At 35.6% G+C, this 19,037-nt stretch overlaps 1 protein-coding gene across 2 annotated transcripts in view; it reads right to left on the minus strand.

The window, feature by feature from the left end:
- Positions 1–13,453, minus strand: part of etf1a (eukaryotic translation termination factor 1a) — a 29,104-nt gene extending 15,651 nt beyond the window's left edge. The window contains 2 exon segments of one of the 2 annotated variants that reach the window (NM_001111171.1): positions 11,503–11,592; positions 13,343–13,453. In NM_001111171.1, coding sequence (NP_001104641.1) covers positions 11,503–11,588 — 86 coding nt within the window. In that variant the 5' untranslated portion in view covers positions 11,589–11,592; positions 13,343–13,453. 2 annotated transcript variants of the gene reach the window in all.
- Positions 13,454–19,037: the final 5,584 nt, after the last annotated feature.

Here is a 19,037-nt window from a genome sequence, read left to right on the forward strand (position 1 = left end):
AAACGTCCGCCAGACTACGTTTTCAGAATGAGCCTGGGTTGTTATATTCACACACTTTTGCCACGCAACGAGTGATTTTTTTAATCTAAAACTGTGAAATAAGCAGATCTTTGACAAAAGGAGACAACAAAAACCAAATTAGGTTTCTGTTCTGAAAGTGGCAAATCAATGCCATTCCTAAGTTTTTTAAATATATTTGTTCAACATATTTTGCAATTAAACATAACTTACAACTTCATACAACTAAATTTAAACCCCTGTCTGGCTAGTGCACTTCAACAACACATCTTGTATCATTTAAGAAATGGTCCACTATGTGTAGAGAGAGTAGGTGGTGTTTAGTGGCCGTCTGAATGCTCTTAACCACATGATCGTCTAGACAGCAGACGTGTTTTTTAAGCTGCCTCTGGAGATGGTCTAAAGTGGACAAGTTTAAAAAGGTTTCAGCCACAGTTCACCCCTGTGTATGTCACATCGCTCACTTGTGATCTGGCCAATAAATACAGATTTTAAATACAGATTTTAACAGGGCTCAAGAGGGTTATTTATTAATTAGTAAAAAAAAAAAAAAAAGAAAAAAAACAGCTCGCCCACTTGTCAAACACCAATAAAGTTTTCTGAACAGCACTGTTTGTAATGTAAATTTACCATGTTTTTATTTAAGGAAATGTTTAACTGATATTTAAAAAAGTATCACCTGAATGAATTTTAATGCCTTAAATGAATCTTAAATGTCCAATATACAGTAGGTTATTGTGAACTGTATGACTTTGGTTATTTGTTTTCACCATAAAGACAGGCTTGCTGCTGACATTGCATTAAAAACATCATTAATAAATAAATAAAAATAAACAAATAAATAAATATTTAAATATCAGAATATTCAGACCCAGGTTCATTCTGATTATATACCCATTTCTGGAGAGCGCCAAATATGTCCAAGGAGGTAATTGCAAGTTTTGTTTTCGGGAATCCACTAGAGGGCGCTGTGTGCGCTTGTTCAGATTTAAAATTTCTCTCACGAGTGCCATTAGCACCTGCTGTTCTTGCGTAATCCACCAGAGGTCGCTGTCGACTGACAGACTGACTGACCAATCGACTGACCCACCCTCCTCCTTCCCTAAACCCAACTAATAGTGTTTCCAAAAGCACCAATTGACCAGCGCCCACCCACTTCCCTAAACCCAACTGACAGTGTTTTCAAAAGCAATCCAGAAAAAGAAAAGCCCTCGCCTGATTTTTTTTATCACATTTTTAGATTTTTACCACATTCTCACCCTAATATTTATTAGTTGTTGTGCTTTTCGTTGTTGTCAGACTGCCTGACTGACTGACCAATCTACTGACCCACCCTCCTCTTTTCCCAAACCCAACCAATATTGTTTTCAAAAGCACTGATTAACCAGAGCCCACCCAACGCCTTCCCTAAACCCAAGAGCAATCCAGAGAAAGAAATGCCCTCGCCTGATTTTTACCACGTTTTCAGATTTGACCACATTCTCACCCTGTCATTTACTTGTTTATTTTATTTTTTGCCTTCTGTTTTTGTCTTACCTGATTTCTGAAACCATTCTTTGGCAGACTCGAACCCTCTGCGTCTCAAGTCTCAAGGCGAGCTACTGGACAAACTGGTAGCAGCGGAAAAGCTGTCCACACAGCGGTAAGTGGTCAGCTGGTAAGCATGAAAACGAACGGCGTAACACCGCCCCATAGCGTTTGTTTTAGAGATGAAACGCAGCCATACATACCTCTGGCTACATGATTCATGGGCTACGTTTTCAGAATGAGCCTATGTTGCATTTAGTTTTCATCATGAAGGCAGGCTTGCTGCTGACAGTGCATTAAAAATAAATAAATAAATAAACAAACAAACAGAAGCAAAATGTCTGAATAGTTCTTTTATTATAAAGTGTTTTAAGTTTTTCAGTTGGTTTGACATTCAATAAAGATGTTTTTTATTTATTTATTCATTTATTTGTTTGTTATTAGATAGTTTTATTTATTTATTTATTTATTTATTTATTTATTTATTTATTTATTTATTTATTTATTTGTTTGTTTATTAAATAGTTTTATTTATTTATTTATTCATTTATTTGTTTGTTATTAGATAGTTTTATTTATTTATTTATTTATTTGTTTGTTTATTAGATAGTTTTATTTATTTATTTATTTATTTGTTTGTTATTAGATAGTTTTATTTATTTATTTATTTGTTTGTTTATTAAATAGTTTTATTTATTTATTCATTTATTTGTTTGTTATTAGATAGTTTTATTTATTTATTTATTTGTTTGTTTATTAGATAGTTTTATTTATTTATTTGTTTGTTATTAAATAGTTTTATTTATTTATTTATTCATTTATTTGTTTGTTTATTAGATAGTTTTATTTATTTATTTATTCATTTATTTGTTTGTTTATTAGATAGTTTTATTTATTTATTTATTTGTTTGTTTGTTTATTAGATAGTTTTATTTATTTATCTATTCATTTATTTGTTTGTTTATTAGATAGTTTTATTTATTTATTCATTCATTTATTTGTTTGTTTATTAGATATATTTATTTATTCATTTATTTGTTTGTTTATTAGATAGTTTTATTTATTTATTTATTTATTTGTTTGTTTGTTTGTTATTAGATAGTTTCATTTATTTATTTATTCATTTATTTGTTTGTTTATTAGATAGTTTTATTTATTTATTCATTCATTTATTTGTTTGTTTATTAGATATATTTATTTATTCATTTATTTGTTTGTTTATTAGATAGTTTTATTTATTTATTTGTTTGTTTGTTTGTTATTAGATAGTTTTATTTATTTATTTATTCATTTATTTGTTTGTTTATTAGATAGTTTTATTTATTTATTCATTCATTTATTTGTTTGTTTATTAGATAGATTTATTTATTTATTTGTTTGTTTATTGGATAGTTTTATTTATTTATTTATTCAATCATTATTTTTCTTTTCTTTTCTGCTTAGTCCCTTTATTAATCTGGGGTTGCCACAGCGGAATGAACCACCAACTTATCCAGCATAAGTTTTACGCAGCGGACACCCTTCCAGCTGCAACCCATCAGTGGGAAACAAACACACTCATTCACACACATACACTACGGCCAATTTAGCTTACAATTCAATTGACTTGTGGGGGAAACCGGAGCACTCTGAGGAAACCCACGCGAACACAGAGAACATGCAAACTCCACGCACTCAGCCGAGGCTCGAACCAGCGACCTTCTTGCTGTGAGGCGACAGCACTACCTACTGCGCCACTGCATCGCCCTATTTATTTATTTAATAATTAAAGACTGTGTTAGAGTACCTTCCCCAACATTGTTTTCTTATTGCAACACTGTATTTGTTTTGGCATCGTCTTACATGTTACATGTTACATGTTACATGTACATACATACACTTACATGTACATACATGTTATGAAGTATCATGACACCTTTTAAGGGCGCCTAGATGGTCATCTCACTATATCATGGTTCAAAGTCAGAAAGACACCAAGAGGTCAAAGCCGTCAGTGTTGTCAGCTGAGAAAAGTGGCATTTCTAGAATTCTCTTACACACACACACACACACACACAAACACACACACACACACACACACATACACACACTCCTAACTTCAAACGGTCGGTTTACAGTGTCCACACCGAGCTCTGAATAGGAATCAGGGTACCAAAACACCGAGCAAACACAAGGCAGTCCAGTTTATTTACATACCCACACATGCATGAAGGGCAGAGAGATTCAGTTGCTGATGTGGATTCATTACTCAACATTATATGACAACTATTTTATGTGCTTGTGAGCATGAAACACTCCTGTCTTGCACACACACACACACACACACACACAAGCTTTACCCTTGAATGAAGGTCTGTTGAGACGCTCAACATAACAGAATGAAAGCATGCGTGCCAAATAAACACTCATGCCAATGACGCATTTACACACACTGCCATGTATGTCTCACCCTTGATATAAAGCTCATAGATACAGAATATACTAACATTAGGACTGTGCAATATTAAAATATACAGTCTGAATGAGTTTAGAATATTTTTATAGGCTGATTACAATATTATATTTGCACATATACATTAGATTAGTCAGTACCAAAGCCAAAACGGGAACGAATCTAATAAAACAACTGGTGACAATTTATTTTGATGGTCCATTTGAGTATTATTGGACTCTCTGCTTAATATCTGCTGATGCTGCTCCTTCAACAGACATTAAACTGACTATAAGAAACCTTGCAAGTGCATGTCAGCTTACACTAACCCTAACCCCAACCCTTACAGTCTACTTATAATCTAATGAATTAGTTTAGTTTTTAATTATTGAATAAATAAATAAATAGGGTGATGCAGTGGCGCAGTAGGTAGTGCTGTCGCCTCACAGCAAGAAGGTCGCTGGTTCGAGCCTCGGCTGAGTGCGTGGAGTTTGCATGTTCTCCGCGTTCGCGTGGGTTTCCTCAGAGTGCTCCGGTTTCCCCCACAAGTCCAAACACATGCGCTATAGTTGAAATGGGTAAAAGCTAAATTGGCCGTAGAGAATTGGTTGGCATGTAGATGCAACGTAACTTAAATTCAGCAAATGAACCTTCAAAATAAAAAGTGATCAAAAAACTTAAGATTACAGTGCAAAAACGAGTACGCCGAAATGAATATGTACGGGAAAAATATTAAATATAATTTTAATAAACAGGAAAATCCAAGAGGAAATTTTAAATATATAACATTTAGTTGAGGTGGGGGGGGGCTCAGTCGCTGGTTCAAGTCTCAGCTGGACCAGTTGGCATTTTTGTATGGAGTTTGCATGTTCTCCCCATGTTGGCATGGGTTTTCTCCGGGTGCTCCGGTTTCCCAGACACGTTCAAAAACATGCGCTGTAGTTGAAATGGGTCAGCTAAATTGTCTGTTGTGTATGTGTGTAAATGAGAGTGTATGGTGTTTCCCAGTACTGAGTTGCAGCTGAAAGGGCGTCCGCTGTGTAAAACTTATGCTGGATAAGTTGGCGGTTCATTCCGCTGTGGCGACCCCTGACTAATTAAGGGACTAAGCAGAAAAAAAAATGAATGAATAAAATTGGCCGTAGTGTATAAGTGTATGTGTGATTGAGTGTGTATGGGTGTTTCCCAGTACTGGGTTGCAGCTGGAAGGGCAGCCGCTGCGTAAAACATATCCTGGATAAGTTGGCGGTTCATTCCGCTGTGGCGACCCCTGATTAATAAAGGGACTAAGCAGAAAAGAAAATGAATGAATGAATTTGGCCATAGTGTATAAGTTTGTGTGTGAATGAGTGTGCATGGGTGTTTCACAGTACTGGGTTGCAGATGGAAGGGCAGCCGCTGCATAAAACATATGCTGGATAAGTTGGCGGTTCATTCCGCTGTGGCGACCACTGATTAATAAAGGGACTAATGCTGTTTTCACACCAGATGCAGAACGAGCGAATAAATTGAGATATTCGCGCGTATATAGCCGCGTAAACATTTGAGTTAACTCGTTTCATTCGTGTGTCAAATCCGCTTCAGAACAGATGCGGATTTGCGTGATGGGCAGGGCTTCTGTCTGCCCGGTGTAGCTTCGTTGCTAAATAGCTAACATGGATTTTATTGAGAAAATAACAGTGTTTATGTGCTTGATGAAGGCTGAAAAACAGCGTTGATACGTTTAGGGTTGTGTCTGAGTCCACTAGATCCTTTCAGAGGTGCATCCAGCTCTGTGAACTCATAAACTCCAGAAACAACCTAAATGATGGAGGCTTCTGACTGAGCCGAGCCCAGTTCGATGAACTGTTGTCGGTGTCGGCTGGAGGATTTCCCCCGGGACACCAACAACAGCCGCTACATCACAATCTCCGCCCCCACAAGAGCAAGCTCCTGATTGGTTAACGCGGCGCTAATGTCTACTTAAGTTCTGATTTTTGAACTCAAGTGATTTGCGCTAAACACGCATTAAGCGCATCAAACGTGCAAAACGCTCAATTCGCGCCACGCATATCGCGTCACGATATTTGCGCAAATCATTTGTGATGCGCCATTCACACGTATCACACCGCAGGATGTCTATTCGCGCGTTTGCATTGACTTAACATGTAAATCACTCGCGCTTGACGCTTCTTCCGCGTCCAGTGAGAACACAGCATAAGCCAAAAAGAAAATGAATGAATGGTTCTATATCATGATATATACCGTTATCGGAATATGAGACGATTTATATCGTGATTTGAGATTTTGTTTATATGTGTTCATATAAACTTCTAATTGACTGAATTTACAGACGGCGATGCAGTGGCGCAATAGGTAGTGCTGTCCTCGATCCTCTGATCATCGGCTCAGTTGGCGTTTCTGTGTGGAGTTTGCATGTTCTCCCTGCATTCGCGTAGGTTTCCCCAGGGTGCTCCGGTTTCCCCCACAGTCCAAAGACATGCGGTACAGGTAAATTGGGTAGGGTAAATTGTCCGTAGAGTATGAGTGTGTGAGTGAATGTGTATGGATGTTTCCCAGAGATGGGTTGCTGCTGGAAGGGCATCCTCTGCGTAAAAATGTGCTTGAAAAGTTGGCGGTTCATTCCACTGTGGCAACCCCGGTTTAATAAAGGGACTAAGCTGACAATAAAATGAATGAATGAATGAATCTACAGAAAAGGTACTATATCATCATGACCTATATCGTTATCGGAAAATGAGACGACTTAAATCGTGATTTGGGATTTTGTTTATATGTGGTCATATAAACTTCTAATTAATTAAATTTACAGAAATGGTACTATATCATATTATATTTTGCTATTTGAATATGTGCTGACTTACATCATGATATTAGATTTTTGTCATATCGCTCAGCCCAAACGTTACAAATTAATAAAGTGTGGAAAGTAGGGCTGCGCAACATATTGTAAAAGTATTGATAATGGAATATGCAATACACCTATCAAAGACATGAGTGTTAATATATAACTGTTTATCTAAATTTGATCAATCAGATGGGGCCTTGCTATCTTTAGCCCCGCCTCCCCTGTAGTAGCTGTTCTGCTATTGGCTGGAGCGGCCCAAAGGTGAACCTAGAGCTAAAAATAAACACTAATAGCGGAGAAAAGCCGATCAGAATCTGAATATCTGCAGAAGTTTTCACTCATTCATAGTGTTTTAATGACACGTTGGCACCTTGACAGTTGTTTAGGTCTAGATTAGATCTGAAAAAGTGTTTTTCTTTTTATTTAAATATCATTAACTAAATAAATGATTTCAAAACATAGCTAATAAAAGTAGCGTTTGTCGCAAAACTCAACAACAATATCTCATATTTTTTTCAGCCCCAATGAAAAGCAAGCATATCTTTCATTTCAAAACTCCTAACAACACACTGACTGTCAAAAAAAGTAGGTTGTAGGTTCAAATCCAGCCCAAGCTGGTCAATAACAATCCCGGCTGTGTCCTGAGCCTACAATAGCTGCACTGTTTAATGAATAATTATAGTTATAATGAGTTACTAAACACACCTGTTTGAGACTCGCTGAGAATCAAAACTCTCACACACTCACACACGCAGAGCATCTAAACACAAGTCTCGGACACCACAAGAGCTGCCCAGACCTGCGGCTGGAGGAACTAGTCATTACTGATGTTTACTAAAGCAGCAATCCCCATTACTATTGCTCATACTTTACTGTGAGGGATTAAGCTAAATAACACCACTAAAGTGCAGCGTTTGCGATTCAAACATGTTTATACATACAGCAGTAAAATGTATTGAAGTACTAAACACATCATGTTTTTTTTTCCTGGGAATAATCTTTCTAAAAGAGCTGTTGACATGGAATTGATCCAGATTTGGATAACAAAAACACAAACAATACAGACATAATAATAAAACAAAAACAATCTGAAACATGAGTTATGTGTAATAACAATGGAATGACACAAGGAGAAAGTGCTGCACTACTGAAACGTGTTTAATACTTTATACAAAAGGCTTTTTCTGGTGATGGCAGCTTTAAGACGCCTCTCATATGGAGAATGAAGTCACATGCATTGCTCAGGTGTGAGTTTTTTCATAGACTTCAGCAGAGTGTTAAAATCGTAATACTTCTGTGTGTCTCTTCTATTAAATCTGAGCTTTATTTTGTATTCTCTATTGCATTCGGGTCAGGTGATTGGCTGGGCCATTCTACAGCTTGATTTTCTTTCTCTGAAATCATTTGAGAGTTTGCTCGGCTGTGTTTTGGATCATTGTCTTGCTGAAATGTCCACTCTGGTTTCATCTTCATCCTCCTGCTAATGTAGATGTTGGACTGAAGCAGCTAATGCCGAGTTCAGACTGCATGATTTTTAAAGTTGTCGTGTCAGATGTTTTCACACTGCTTGACTATCTGGGTTTGCGTTTCGTCGCTGCTTTGTTTACACTGCAAGATGGATCGGCGACAGGGACTTTCACATTGCATGACTTTACTATAGGAAGAATCGCCGACAACTTCGTCCAAACTACGTCTCACAGCCAAAAACACGTCGTATATCTTTTGTTATTAACTACATAATGAGAAAGAAGCCTTTAATGGGGTAGAACATGTACATATTTGCTCACCTGGGTTTAAAGGGAATTAGCCATTTCTCCTCAATGTTGATAATAAACTAATTTCTTTCTGTATGAAACGTCAAACAGACACGGTTGCTCCTGAGTCCTGTCAAACCTCCACTAGTTTTTCCTCCATTTCGTGGGTCCAAATAAACCGAAAAAGAGCGCTTTAAACTTCTCCCCCAGCCTCCCACTGGCCTGCAGCAGGTATACACACACGCACACGCAAGTGAAAGCCGCTCTCTCATTGGCTGTAGGCGATCGCCGATGTTATTTTCAGTCAAAACTTAATTCACACGGCATGATTTGAATCGCCGACAGCTCCAGATATTTAGCACGCCAAATATCTCGCAGGCATCGGCAACTCATTTCCTATTATCCTCAGTATGTCCTATTAATTTTTTTCTTCAGGAGAAACTTTTACTTTGGCTGTAATACATGTTTTTTCTATATAAAAAAACTGCTCAGGTCAATATTATTAAAACTTCTAAAGAATTGTTCCCCAATTGGCTACAGAACAAACCACTGTTGAGCAATGCCTAATTATTTAAACCTTTAAATGTCACTTTTAGCTGAATACTTGTTGTGATTGCCAGTGGAGTTGTCTCTGCTGGCGATTACTTTCTGTAGTTTTTGCCGATTGCCAGCGGGGTTTCCTATATGGGAGACTACCGCTAAGCAAACTCCAACTCCCAGAAACCCCTGCGCTCATCAACACTGATAACAGCTGACAATACTCTGGACACTTGTACACAGACACAGCCGCTGCTCATTTACACTGATTACAAGGACTATATATATATATATATATATATATATATATATATATATATATATATATATATATATATATATATATATATATATATATATATATGAGCAATATCACACGAGTAGCAGTGCGATATGGCTGTATATCGGCACTGGTGGGAGGCGTGCGTTGGCTCGAGGCTGCTGGCCGAGTGCCTTAGTGCCCCCACTTGTGCCGATATACAGCCATATCACACTGCTACTTGTGCGATATTGCGTTTATACAACAGTTTGACGGCATAATTATGTATATAAAAACAATATCAAACATGGAGAGTCTCAAAAACCCTTTTGTATAAGGAACTACTTTCTTCCGCGTTGGATTCAAATGATAAGCTGACAGTTAAACAGCTGAGCGTGCATCTTTTAAACTTTAGATCTGTAGTGTCTGCTTTTTGCTGGCTGTATGTGGGCGGAGTAATACACAAAGGGTAAAGAGGCTGTACAGGTGCTGATATTACTTAAATATATCATGGCAATCAGCCAATCAGATTCGAGAACCAGACAGAACTGTTGTATAAATGTATATATATATATATATATATATATATATATATATATATATATATATATATATATATATATATATATATATATATGTATATATGCACCTAATGTTCCTTCATTCATTCAGGGCCGAGTCTTGTTTTATCCTCGAACATTACAAAGCGGTTTCCTGGTTTGTCTTTCCACGTTTCCTCGCTTTGTAGTTTCTTCATCCTTGTCTGCCACCTATCTTTTGATCATCTGCCTGTGTTACTGACTACGGCTCTGGATTGCCTTCATACACATGTTCGCCCCTGTATTGACCATTGCTTAACTGACCTTCTTATTTAAACCTGCATTTGGATCTGTAAGTCCGCTCCCAGTGTCTCCATAGTTACAATACTAGTATCTTGCAAAATTACTAGTAAAATATTATGTGCTGTCACCATGGCAAAGACATAATGGATTACTTATTAGAAATTAGTTATTAAAACTTCTATGTTTCAAAATGTGTGGGGGGGAAATCTCCGTTAAAAAGCACTCTGGAAAACATTTGAAAAATAATTTAATTACACAAGAGGGATTTGTCTTGCCTTCGACAACTCCAATTTTGACAATTGCATATTCATTATGTTAAATGTGTTAAAAATAATTAATTGTTAAAATTGTGTATGTGTTAGTGTGTGAGTGTGTGTGTGTGTGTGAGTGTGTGTGTGTGTGTGTGTGTGTGTGTGTGTTTGTGTGTGTGTGTGTGTGTGTGTGTGTGTGTGTGTGTGTGTGTGTGTGTGTGTGTGTGTGTGTGTGTGTGTGTGTGTGTGTGTGAGTGTGTGGGTCGAAGACATTTTGGGTCCTGCATCAGTTACAAAGCTAACTTTAAATACAGTTAAAGTCAGAATAATTAGACTCCTGTTCAGTTTTAAATACTTCATATTTTTCCCCAATTTGTGTTTAACAGAGAGCAGATTTTTTTCAACACATTTCTAAACATAATAATTTTAATATCCCATTTCTAATAAATGATTTATTTTATCTTTGCCATGATCACAAGATATCTTAAAATGACATTTAAAGGCTTCACTAGGTTATTTAGGCAGGTTAGGGTAATTAGGAAAGTCATTGTATAACAGTGGTTTGTTCTGTAGACAATCAAAGAATAATATTGTTTAAGGGGGCTAATAATATTTATTATTATTCTATATTTATATTTATTCTAGCCAAAATAAAAACAAGTCTTTCTCCGGAAGAAAAAATACTGCAGGAAATACTGCAAAAAAACTCATTAATCCATTTAATATCATCTGAGAAATATTATAAAAATAAGTAATATTGCACTGGAGGGCTAATAAATTTGCTATATATATATATATATATATATATATATATATATATATATATATATATATATATATATATATATATATATATACATTTTTTATTTTTGTATTTTTTTGCTACTTAAATTATTGTTACACTGGGTGTCTTCTGTAATGATAAATCATGATTAAATGTATGAAAGTCATTATGATTTATCTGTGTTAAAACAGACATGATGTATGAAACAATAAACCAAATGTTTAACTTTGAAAGCAGTCAATCTCTCTCACCCTCTCGCCGCTTGCAGACTCCTGATGAGTTTCTTGATCTTCCACATCTCCACATTTCTGTCCGCCGTGCACGGTTCATCTGCCATCTTCCTACAAAAGCAGAAAGAAATTCTATACTTGTAAGACTATAATATGAACAAAATATAAACACAAAACCAATCCTAAATAAAAGACAAAAAATAAAAATCACAGAATTCAATAGTAATGATGAAGGCTACCATAATGGGACATTTATTTAAATAAATTACAGTAGGCCGGTTAGACAAATAAAATAAAAATAAAATTTAATTCAAAGCAAATTTCTTATACAACAACAATAAAATACACACGTCTCATAAATGGTGCAAACTGCCCTGCAAATACAGGTTTAAAAGGACTTCACCTTGTTCGTCAACCCCAAAGACCTCCTCAACAAGTACCACAAAGTACCAGTGTTACACTCAAAAAAAAATAAAAAATAAATAAATAAATATTTATTTAAATAAATATTCAAAGTACAATAATATTATATATATATATATATATATATATATATATATATATATATATATATATATATATATATATATATATATATGTATGTATATATATTATTTGCACATTCAAACTAATATATATATATATATATATATATATATATATATATATATATATATATATATATATATATATATATATATATATATAATTTATTTGCACATTCAAACTAATTATTGAAAATAAGCTTAAACAACGCAGTTCTTAAGATGTCAATGGAATAACTTAATTTTGTTATGTCCAATCCACATAAATTTGTTAAAAGTGTTAAATTAACCTTATTTGTCTTGGGACAACAGGAATGAAGTGTGTGGAACCCTGCATTTTACTGTGTACTTTGAATTCTGAGCATCCACTCCAGAGGAATTATAGGCTATTATATCAAGAAAACCATCTTAAAATAATAGCAAAACAATAGCAAATGTCGAAGTGCACCTCTAAAGTAAACGACATCCTTTTCGAATGTTAGGCTTATAACGTTTGTTTGTGATTGAGGTAAGGTTTTATATTAGCACAGTGGATCTCAATCTTTTTTCATCAAGTACCGCCTCATAAAAAAATAGTTTCTCCAAGTACCACCATAATGACCAGTATTGTAATACAGCAGCGTAAATACTGACTAAAAACGTTAACATTTAAATTAAAATGTGCTCTTAAAAGTTAAAAATGAAAGGTTACTGTTCTTAAAAAGTTAAAGAAAAAAAAACTCCTGTAAAGTATTAGTAGCCTATTTATCAACACCTGGAAACATAGGTAATATGTCATCATATTCATATATAAATCATTTTTTTATATTTTTTGAAAAATAAATGTAGCATGTACATATGACATATTTGATTCCTCCGTGTACCACTAGAAGGAAGCCCAAGTACCACTAGTGTTACAAGTACCACAGTTTCAGAACCACTGTATTAGTACATTCGTTCAGAGAACGCTTTGTGACGCTCTTTATATTGTTTATCATGGTACTTTGAATATTCGGTCTGAAATCGCATGCAAGTATGACTTCAGAACAACATTAGCACCATTTAACTATTTGACAGTGAAGTGCTTTGATAGTCGCTGGCTGCTAATATGATTTCACTATTTAGGATTTGCTAATAATACTTTTATAAAATTCTATTATAAAGGAGAAAGTCCGAATGTGTGTATAAAACCAACTTTACCTCAATATTAATAATTATATTCTATGAAGTAAATTGTATTAAAATAATAGCAAATGCCGAAGTGCAGCGTTAAAAAGTTAAACGATATCCTTTTCTGATACCATATAATCTTATAACGTCATGGTTGAAATAATTACCTGTCTCTCCCTCTCAGGTCCGCCGGTTTCGGTCTGTTTTACCCTCGTCACATCTCCGCCGGTTCCTGCGGAGGATACACGTGGAAGGTGGAGCTCCGGTGCTTCCTAGATACCTGCATAGAAACCAGACATAGGCTACAGTAAATATTCATGCAGGTGGCGAGGTTTTGAAAGAACAAAACACTTTTGAGACAGTCCTCCGTCGAGTTACATTAATTTACATAAGAGGTAAACTGAAGAGACATCTCTTAAACAACATGACTGAATAAAAAAAATCACATGTAATATAGACATATAATGTTAAAAGATGTCTAAAATGATATTTTGGTAGTGACTTTAAGCCACGCCCACTTTAATTGCTGTAGCTCAACTTTAGTTGCGTCGTAAATTTAACCTGAGATGTTTTACTTCTTCTATTTGCTTTGAACTGTGGAAATGTATATAAATATTTTTATTTTTAAAATCAGTTATATACAGATAGTGTTGGTTAAGTTATAGTTCATTCATTCATTTTCTTGTCGGCTCAGTCCCTTTATTAATCCAGGGTCGCCACAGTGGAATGAACCAGCAACTTATCCAGCAAATGCTTTACGGTGCGGATGCCCTTCCAGCTGCAACCCATCTCTGGGAATAAGTTATTAGTATAATATTATTGTTAATAATAATAATAATAATAATAATAATAATAATAATAATACGTTTATTATATATTAATTATTATAATTATATTATGTTATTATGTATGTAGCCTACATTTTGCATAGACTAAGTTTGTGTGTATATCAGAAATAATAATAAATATGGATGATTTCTAATTAATAATAATATTAATAATAATCATTTAATAATGTTTTATGTTGTTTTATATGTGCATTTGTGTAGTCTTATTATTATTATTACTTCTACTTAATACTAGTATTTCATAATAACAACAATAATAATAATAATAATATATTAAAAAAGAAGAATAGCACCTTGCTCTAATTCTGCCTTGTTTTGCGTCTTCCCTAATCATTTTTATTTCTCATTTATTCACTAAATTCGTATGACATGCATTATAATTAGTGTAATTGTCGACAGGACAGATGACGTTGAAAACAAAAGTTTTTTTGTAGCAGAAGTGATGTTGTTTCTCCTCTTTACCAGCAGAGGGAGACATGTGATCATTAAATAATATTTATCCTTGACTCGTTTCGTAAAAAGTATGACAACCAAATAAGACATTGCTTATATAATAAAGAAAAACTCTAAATAGGAAATGCATGTAAAAAAAAAAAAACTACAAAAATCCAGAACAAACTAGTGTTTTTCGTCACCTTGAAGTTATAAGGTTCTCTCTGAGTTCTGAATTTGAGATATTGAGCTGCAAAGTTTTTGCATTCCATAGCAAACAGTATGTGTGTAACATTTGTTTTTTAAATAAAAAGTCTTTAAATGTAAACAACTTATAAAAAAACATCCCATAATGTAAATAAGTTGTCATTTAATATGAATATGTGAATAACTCAACTTTGACAAAAATGTCAGATAGAGTTTTATAACTCTAAGGTGACGATTGCCAGAAAAGATGGGTTATAGAGTCGTCTTCCAGCCCACTAATCAATATCTGGGAGAAACAAATAATCTAAAGTTTGACAAGGTAAAGGAGATTAAGTATTTTGTTAGAAATATATTCAATCTTATTAGTTATTAAATATTTAGTAGTGCTGGGCAAAGATTAATCACGATTAAACATCCAAAATAAATGTTTGTTTTGACATAATACTTGTGTGCATTATATTTATTTATTATGCATATGTGATACACACATACAGTTGAAGTCAGAATTATTAGCCCCCCTGTTTATTTTTCCCCAATTTCTGTTTAACAGAGAGCAATTTTTTCCAACACATTTCTAAACATAATAGTTTTAATAACTCATCTCTAATTTCTGATTTAAAAATGGTGTTTAAAAAATTAAAAACTGCTTTTATTTTAGCCGAAATAAAACTAACAAGACTTTCTCCACAAGAAAAAATATTATCAGACATACTGTGAAAATTTCCTGCTATATATATATATATATATATATATATATATATATATATATATATATATATATATATATATATATATATATATATATATATATATATATATATATATATATATATATATTTATTCCTTGCTGTTTAACATAATTTGGGAAATATTAAAAAAAGAAAAAAAATCAAAGGGAGGCTCATAATTCTGACTTCAACTGCAAAAGGCCTTATATAGCAGCCTGAAAACCTCAACAGCCCTTGATACTGAGTGTTTTTTCTCTGGTTAACAAGCTTGTTTTAGGCCTTTTTGGGAAAACTTAAAACACAGTGTATGGGAAAGTACAACAAATAATTGTTGGGCCCGTTGGCATTTCTGTGTGGAGTTTGCATGTTCTCCGCATGTTGGCGTGGACTTCCTCCGAGTGCTCCGGTTTAACCCACAGTCGCTATAGGTGAATTAAATAAGCTAAAATTGGCCGTGTGTGTGTGTGTGTGTGTGTGTGTGTGTGTGTGTGTGTGTGTGTGTGTGTGTGAATGAATGTGTATGGGCGTTTCCTAGTACTGAGTTGCAGCTGGAAGCATCCACTGTGTAAAACATATGCTGGAATAGTTGGTGGTTCATTCCGCTGTGGCGACCTCTGACATAGAGACTAAGCCGAAGGAAAATGAATGAAAGTCTTTAAAAAATTTAAATATTAAACACTTTCAAGGATTTAAGATGCTGTGGCTATTAAACACATCATAATAGTCTCATAAGGGTCCATTCTCGATTCGGACACTTTTGATCACCCTGAGAGCGGAGTCTGTCCCACGCTGGTGCTTGCGGTTATTTTGGGAAAAGTTGGATGAGTTCTGTGGCGGGTGTGAGGACGTTTGCTCCCGGTGAGAGTCAGGTCAGCTTTTACGGCAGCAGTTATCAGAGGAGGCAGATGGTCAGAGCGCTGTCATTACCGCTGCAGGCCCGCACGCTCATATCTGCGTGTGTGTGTGGGTGTGCGATTGGCGCAGCAGCATGAGAATTATTAGGCTATTAAAAGCTGAATGATGTTTTAACTTCATGTCGAATTAAATGCCAACGCCTTTCTTTAGGAAATAGACTTAGAGGGATTCAGCTAACTGAAGGACGAGGGGTCACGAGGGGGTCTGTGCTTTGCTGATTGTGCATTCATACACTCATTTAAAGGTCCCTTTAAAATGCGCATTTTTTATTTGATGGCGTAATCTTAAATAAAATATGAAGAGAGGGCGGGGCATAGAGTAGCTCCTCCCATTATAAAAAAACTCAGCCAATAGCGTTTTGTTTTTCTCACAGCTCTGCCAGTGAGAATGGTTGAGCTCAAGCGCATCCAATTAAAAGCAAATAAGAAAAGGGCGGGGCATGTAAGACACTAGAGAGCATTTGATTGGTTAGAAGATTTGAAGAGAAACTGAAATATGAGGTGATGTAAAAAACAATGTTGATAAATTTAAGCAGAAGGGACAAACTGCATGTTTATATCAGGTTTATATCTTCTAAATGTAAATTTTGTGACTGTTTTAGAGTCTAGAGATCACATGTGTCAAGCTCTGCACAGTTTAGTTCCAACCCTAATTAAACACCTGATCAAACTAATTGAGTCCTTCAGGCTTGTTTGAAACCTACAGGTAAGTGTGTTGAAGCAGGGTTGGAACTAAACTGTGCAGGGCTTCGGCCCTCCAGAGTTTGACACCGATGTTATAGATATTCGTAAAGCTAACATGCTGATACTTATTTCTAAAAAACCTTTTTTAATTTTTATGGGATATTTAATACGTAACTCATTTTTACCATTGAATGTGCTTCCCACATTTAAATAAATACTATACTCATTTATTATAAATTCTACAAGGCTTTAAAGTACTTGAATGAATCTATTGTGAAATTTACATAGTGGCTATGGTAACACAACTACTACACTGTGAAAAGTGGTTTGTTTACATAAAATAGTAAGGAAACAGTTGCCTTAAAAACATTAAGTAAAAGAGCTTGAGCTTTGTGCATAATTATATATATATATTTTTAAGTCAACCTAATAGTCACACTGACAAATAAAAGAAATGACTTTGGCGAGTGGAAAGCGACCTCGCGGGTGTGGGGCGACAGCACTACCTACTGCGCCACCCAAAATGTGACTTTAAATTTCACAATTGATGCTTTTCTTTTCGCACAATTCTGCTTCATGAGATAAACTCATAATAGCAAAATATAAACACAATTATGTGGGCTGAAAAATGTAAACAGTGACTTCAGAAAACCAAAGCCAAAATTGCAAGGATGCCAGAATACACAATTTACATAATTGCTCCTAAAAAAGCTTCTACAGCCTACATCAGTCACTTTATCTGTACTAAAAACAGACTTGCTGTTGCTGCTCGATTTTGCAAACTGGTGCTTGGTGTACTCATAATACTTTCATATTGCAATCATAAACACACTGGCTTGTAGTGCAAACAGTAGCTTTACTGCAAATTGTTACCCTTCTAGCTATTTACTGCACATTTACATAAACTCACCGTCCACTTTATTAGGTACACCTGTCCAGCTGCTAGTTAACGCAAAGTTTTCAGCCAATGCGTTTCGGCATGTAGACATGGTCAAGACGATCTTCTGCAGTTCAAACCGAGCATCAGAATGGGGAAGAAAGGGGATTTAAGTGACTTTGAATGTGGCTTGGTTGCCAGACGGGCTAGTCTGAGTATTTCAGAAACTGCACAACTACTGGGAATTTCACGCACAACCATCTTTAGGGTTTACAGAGAAGTGTCTGAGAAAGATAGTAGTTTCGGTAGTTATTTGAAGATGAAAATATGTGCTACGCCTGTTTCTACATACTTATTTAATAGTGTAGTTTATTCTGATAGATATCCCTGCTGAAAAATCCAGCTTAAACCAACCTAGGATGGTTGGCTGGTTTTTGCTGGTCAACCAGCCATGGTTTTAGAGGGGTTTTGGCCATTTCCAGGCTGGTTTCCGGCCATTTCCAGCCTAATTATTTTAATTTCCTAGCTAAAACAAACTTGACCAGCCTGGTTTCAGCTGGATTTAGCTGGTTTTGGCGGGGCTTCCAGCATGGCTAGGCTGGTCAAGCTGGTTTTAGCTGGTCATCTCCCAGCCTGACCAGCTAAAACCAGGCTGGAAATGGCCGAAAACCAGCCTGGAAATGGCCAAATCCCCCCCTTTAACACCAGACTGGTCGACCAGCTAAAACCAGCCAACCATCCAAGACTGGTTTAAGCTGGATTTTTTAGCAGGGATTTGAAGTTGACAAGATGTGCTACCCCTGTTTTTACATATTTAATGTAGTAGATGATCATTCTGATTGACATTTGAAGCTGACAAAATGTGCTACCCCTGTTTTGGTAGAAGAAACATGACAGATTAAGCTACCGGTAACCAGAGCCGGCGCGTCCATAGAGGCAACCTAGGCGGCTGCCTAGGGCGGCAGTATAGAGAGGACGGCATCAGCGACACCTCCCTTACCTACCGCGTCCTCAGTTATGTCCGCGACACCTCCCTCACCACCCGCGTCCTCAGTTATATTCGCATATAGGCGACAGAATAGAGAGGGCGACGTCAGCGACACCTCCCTCAGCACCCGCGCATCCTCAGTCATATCCACGCATAAGGCGGCAAAACAGAGGTCCGCGACACC

This window comes from Danio rerio, chromosome 14 (assembly GCF_052040795.2).
Source record: "Danio rerio strain M-AB ecotype USA chromosome 14, GRCz13ab, whole genome shotgun sequence".
Lineage (NCBI taxonomy): Eukaryota > Metazoa > Chordata > Actinopteri > Cypriniformes > Danionidae > Danio > Danio rerio.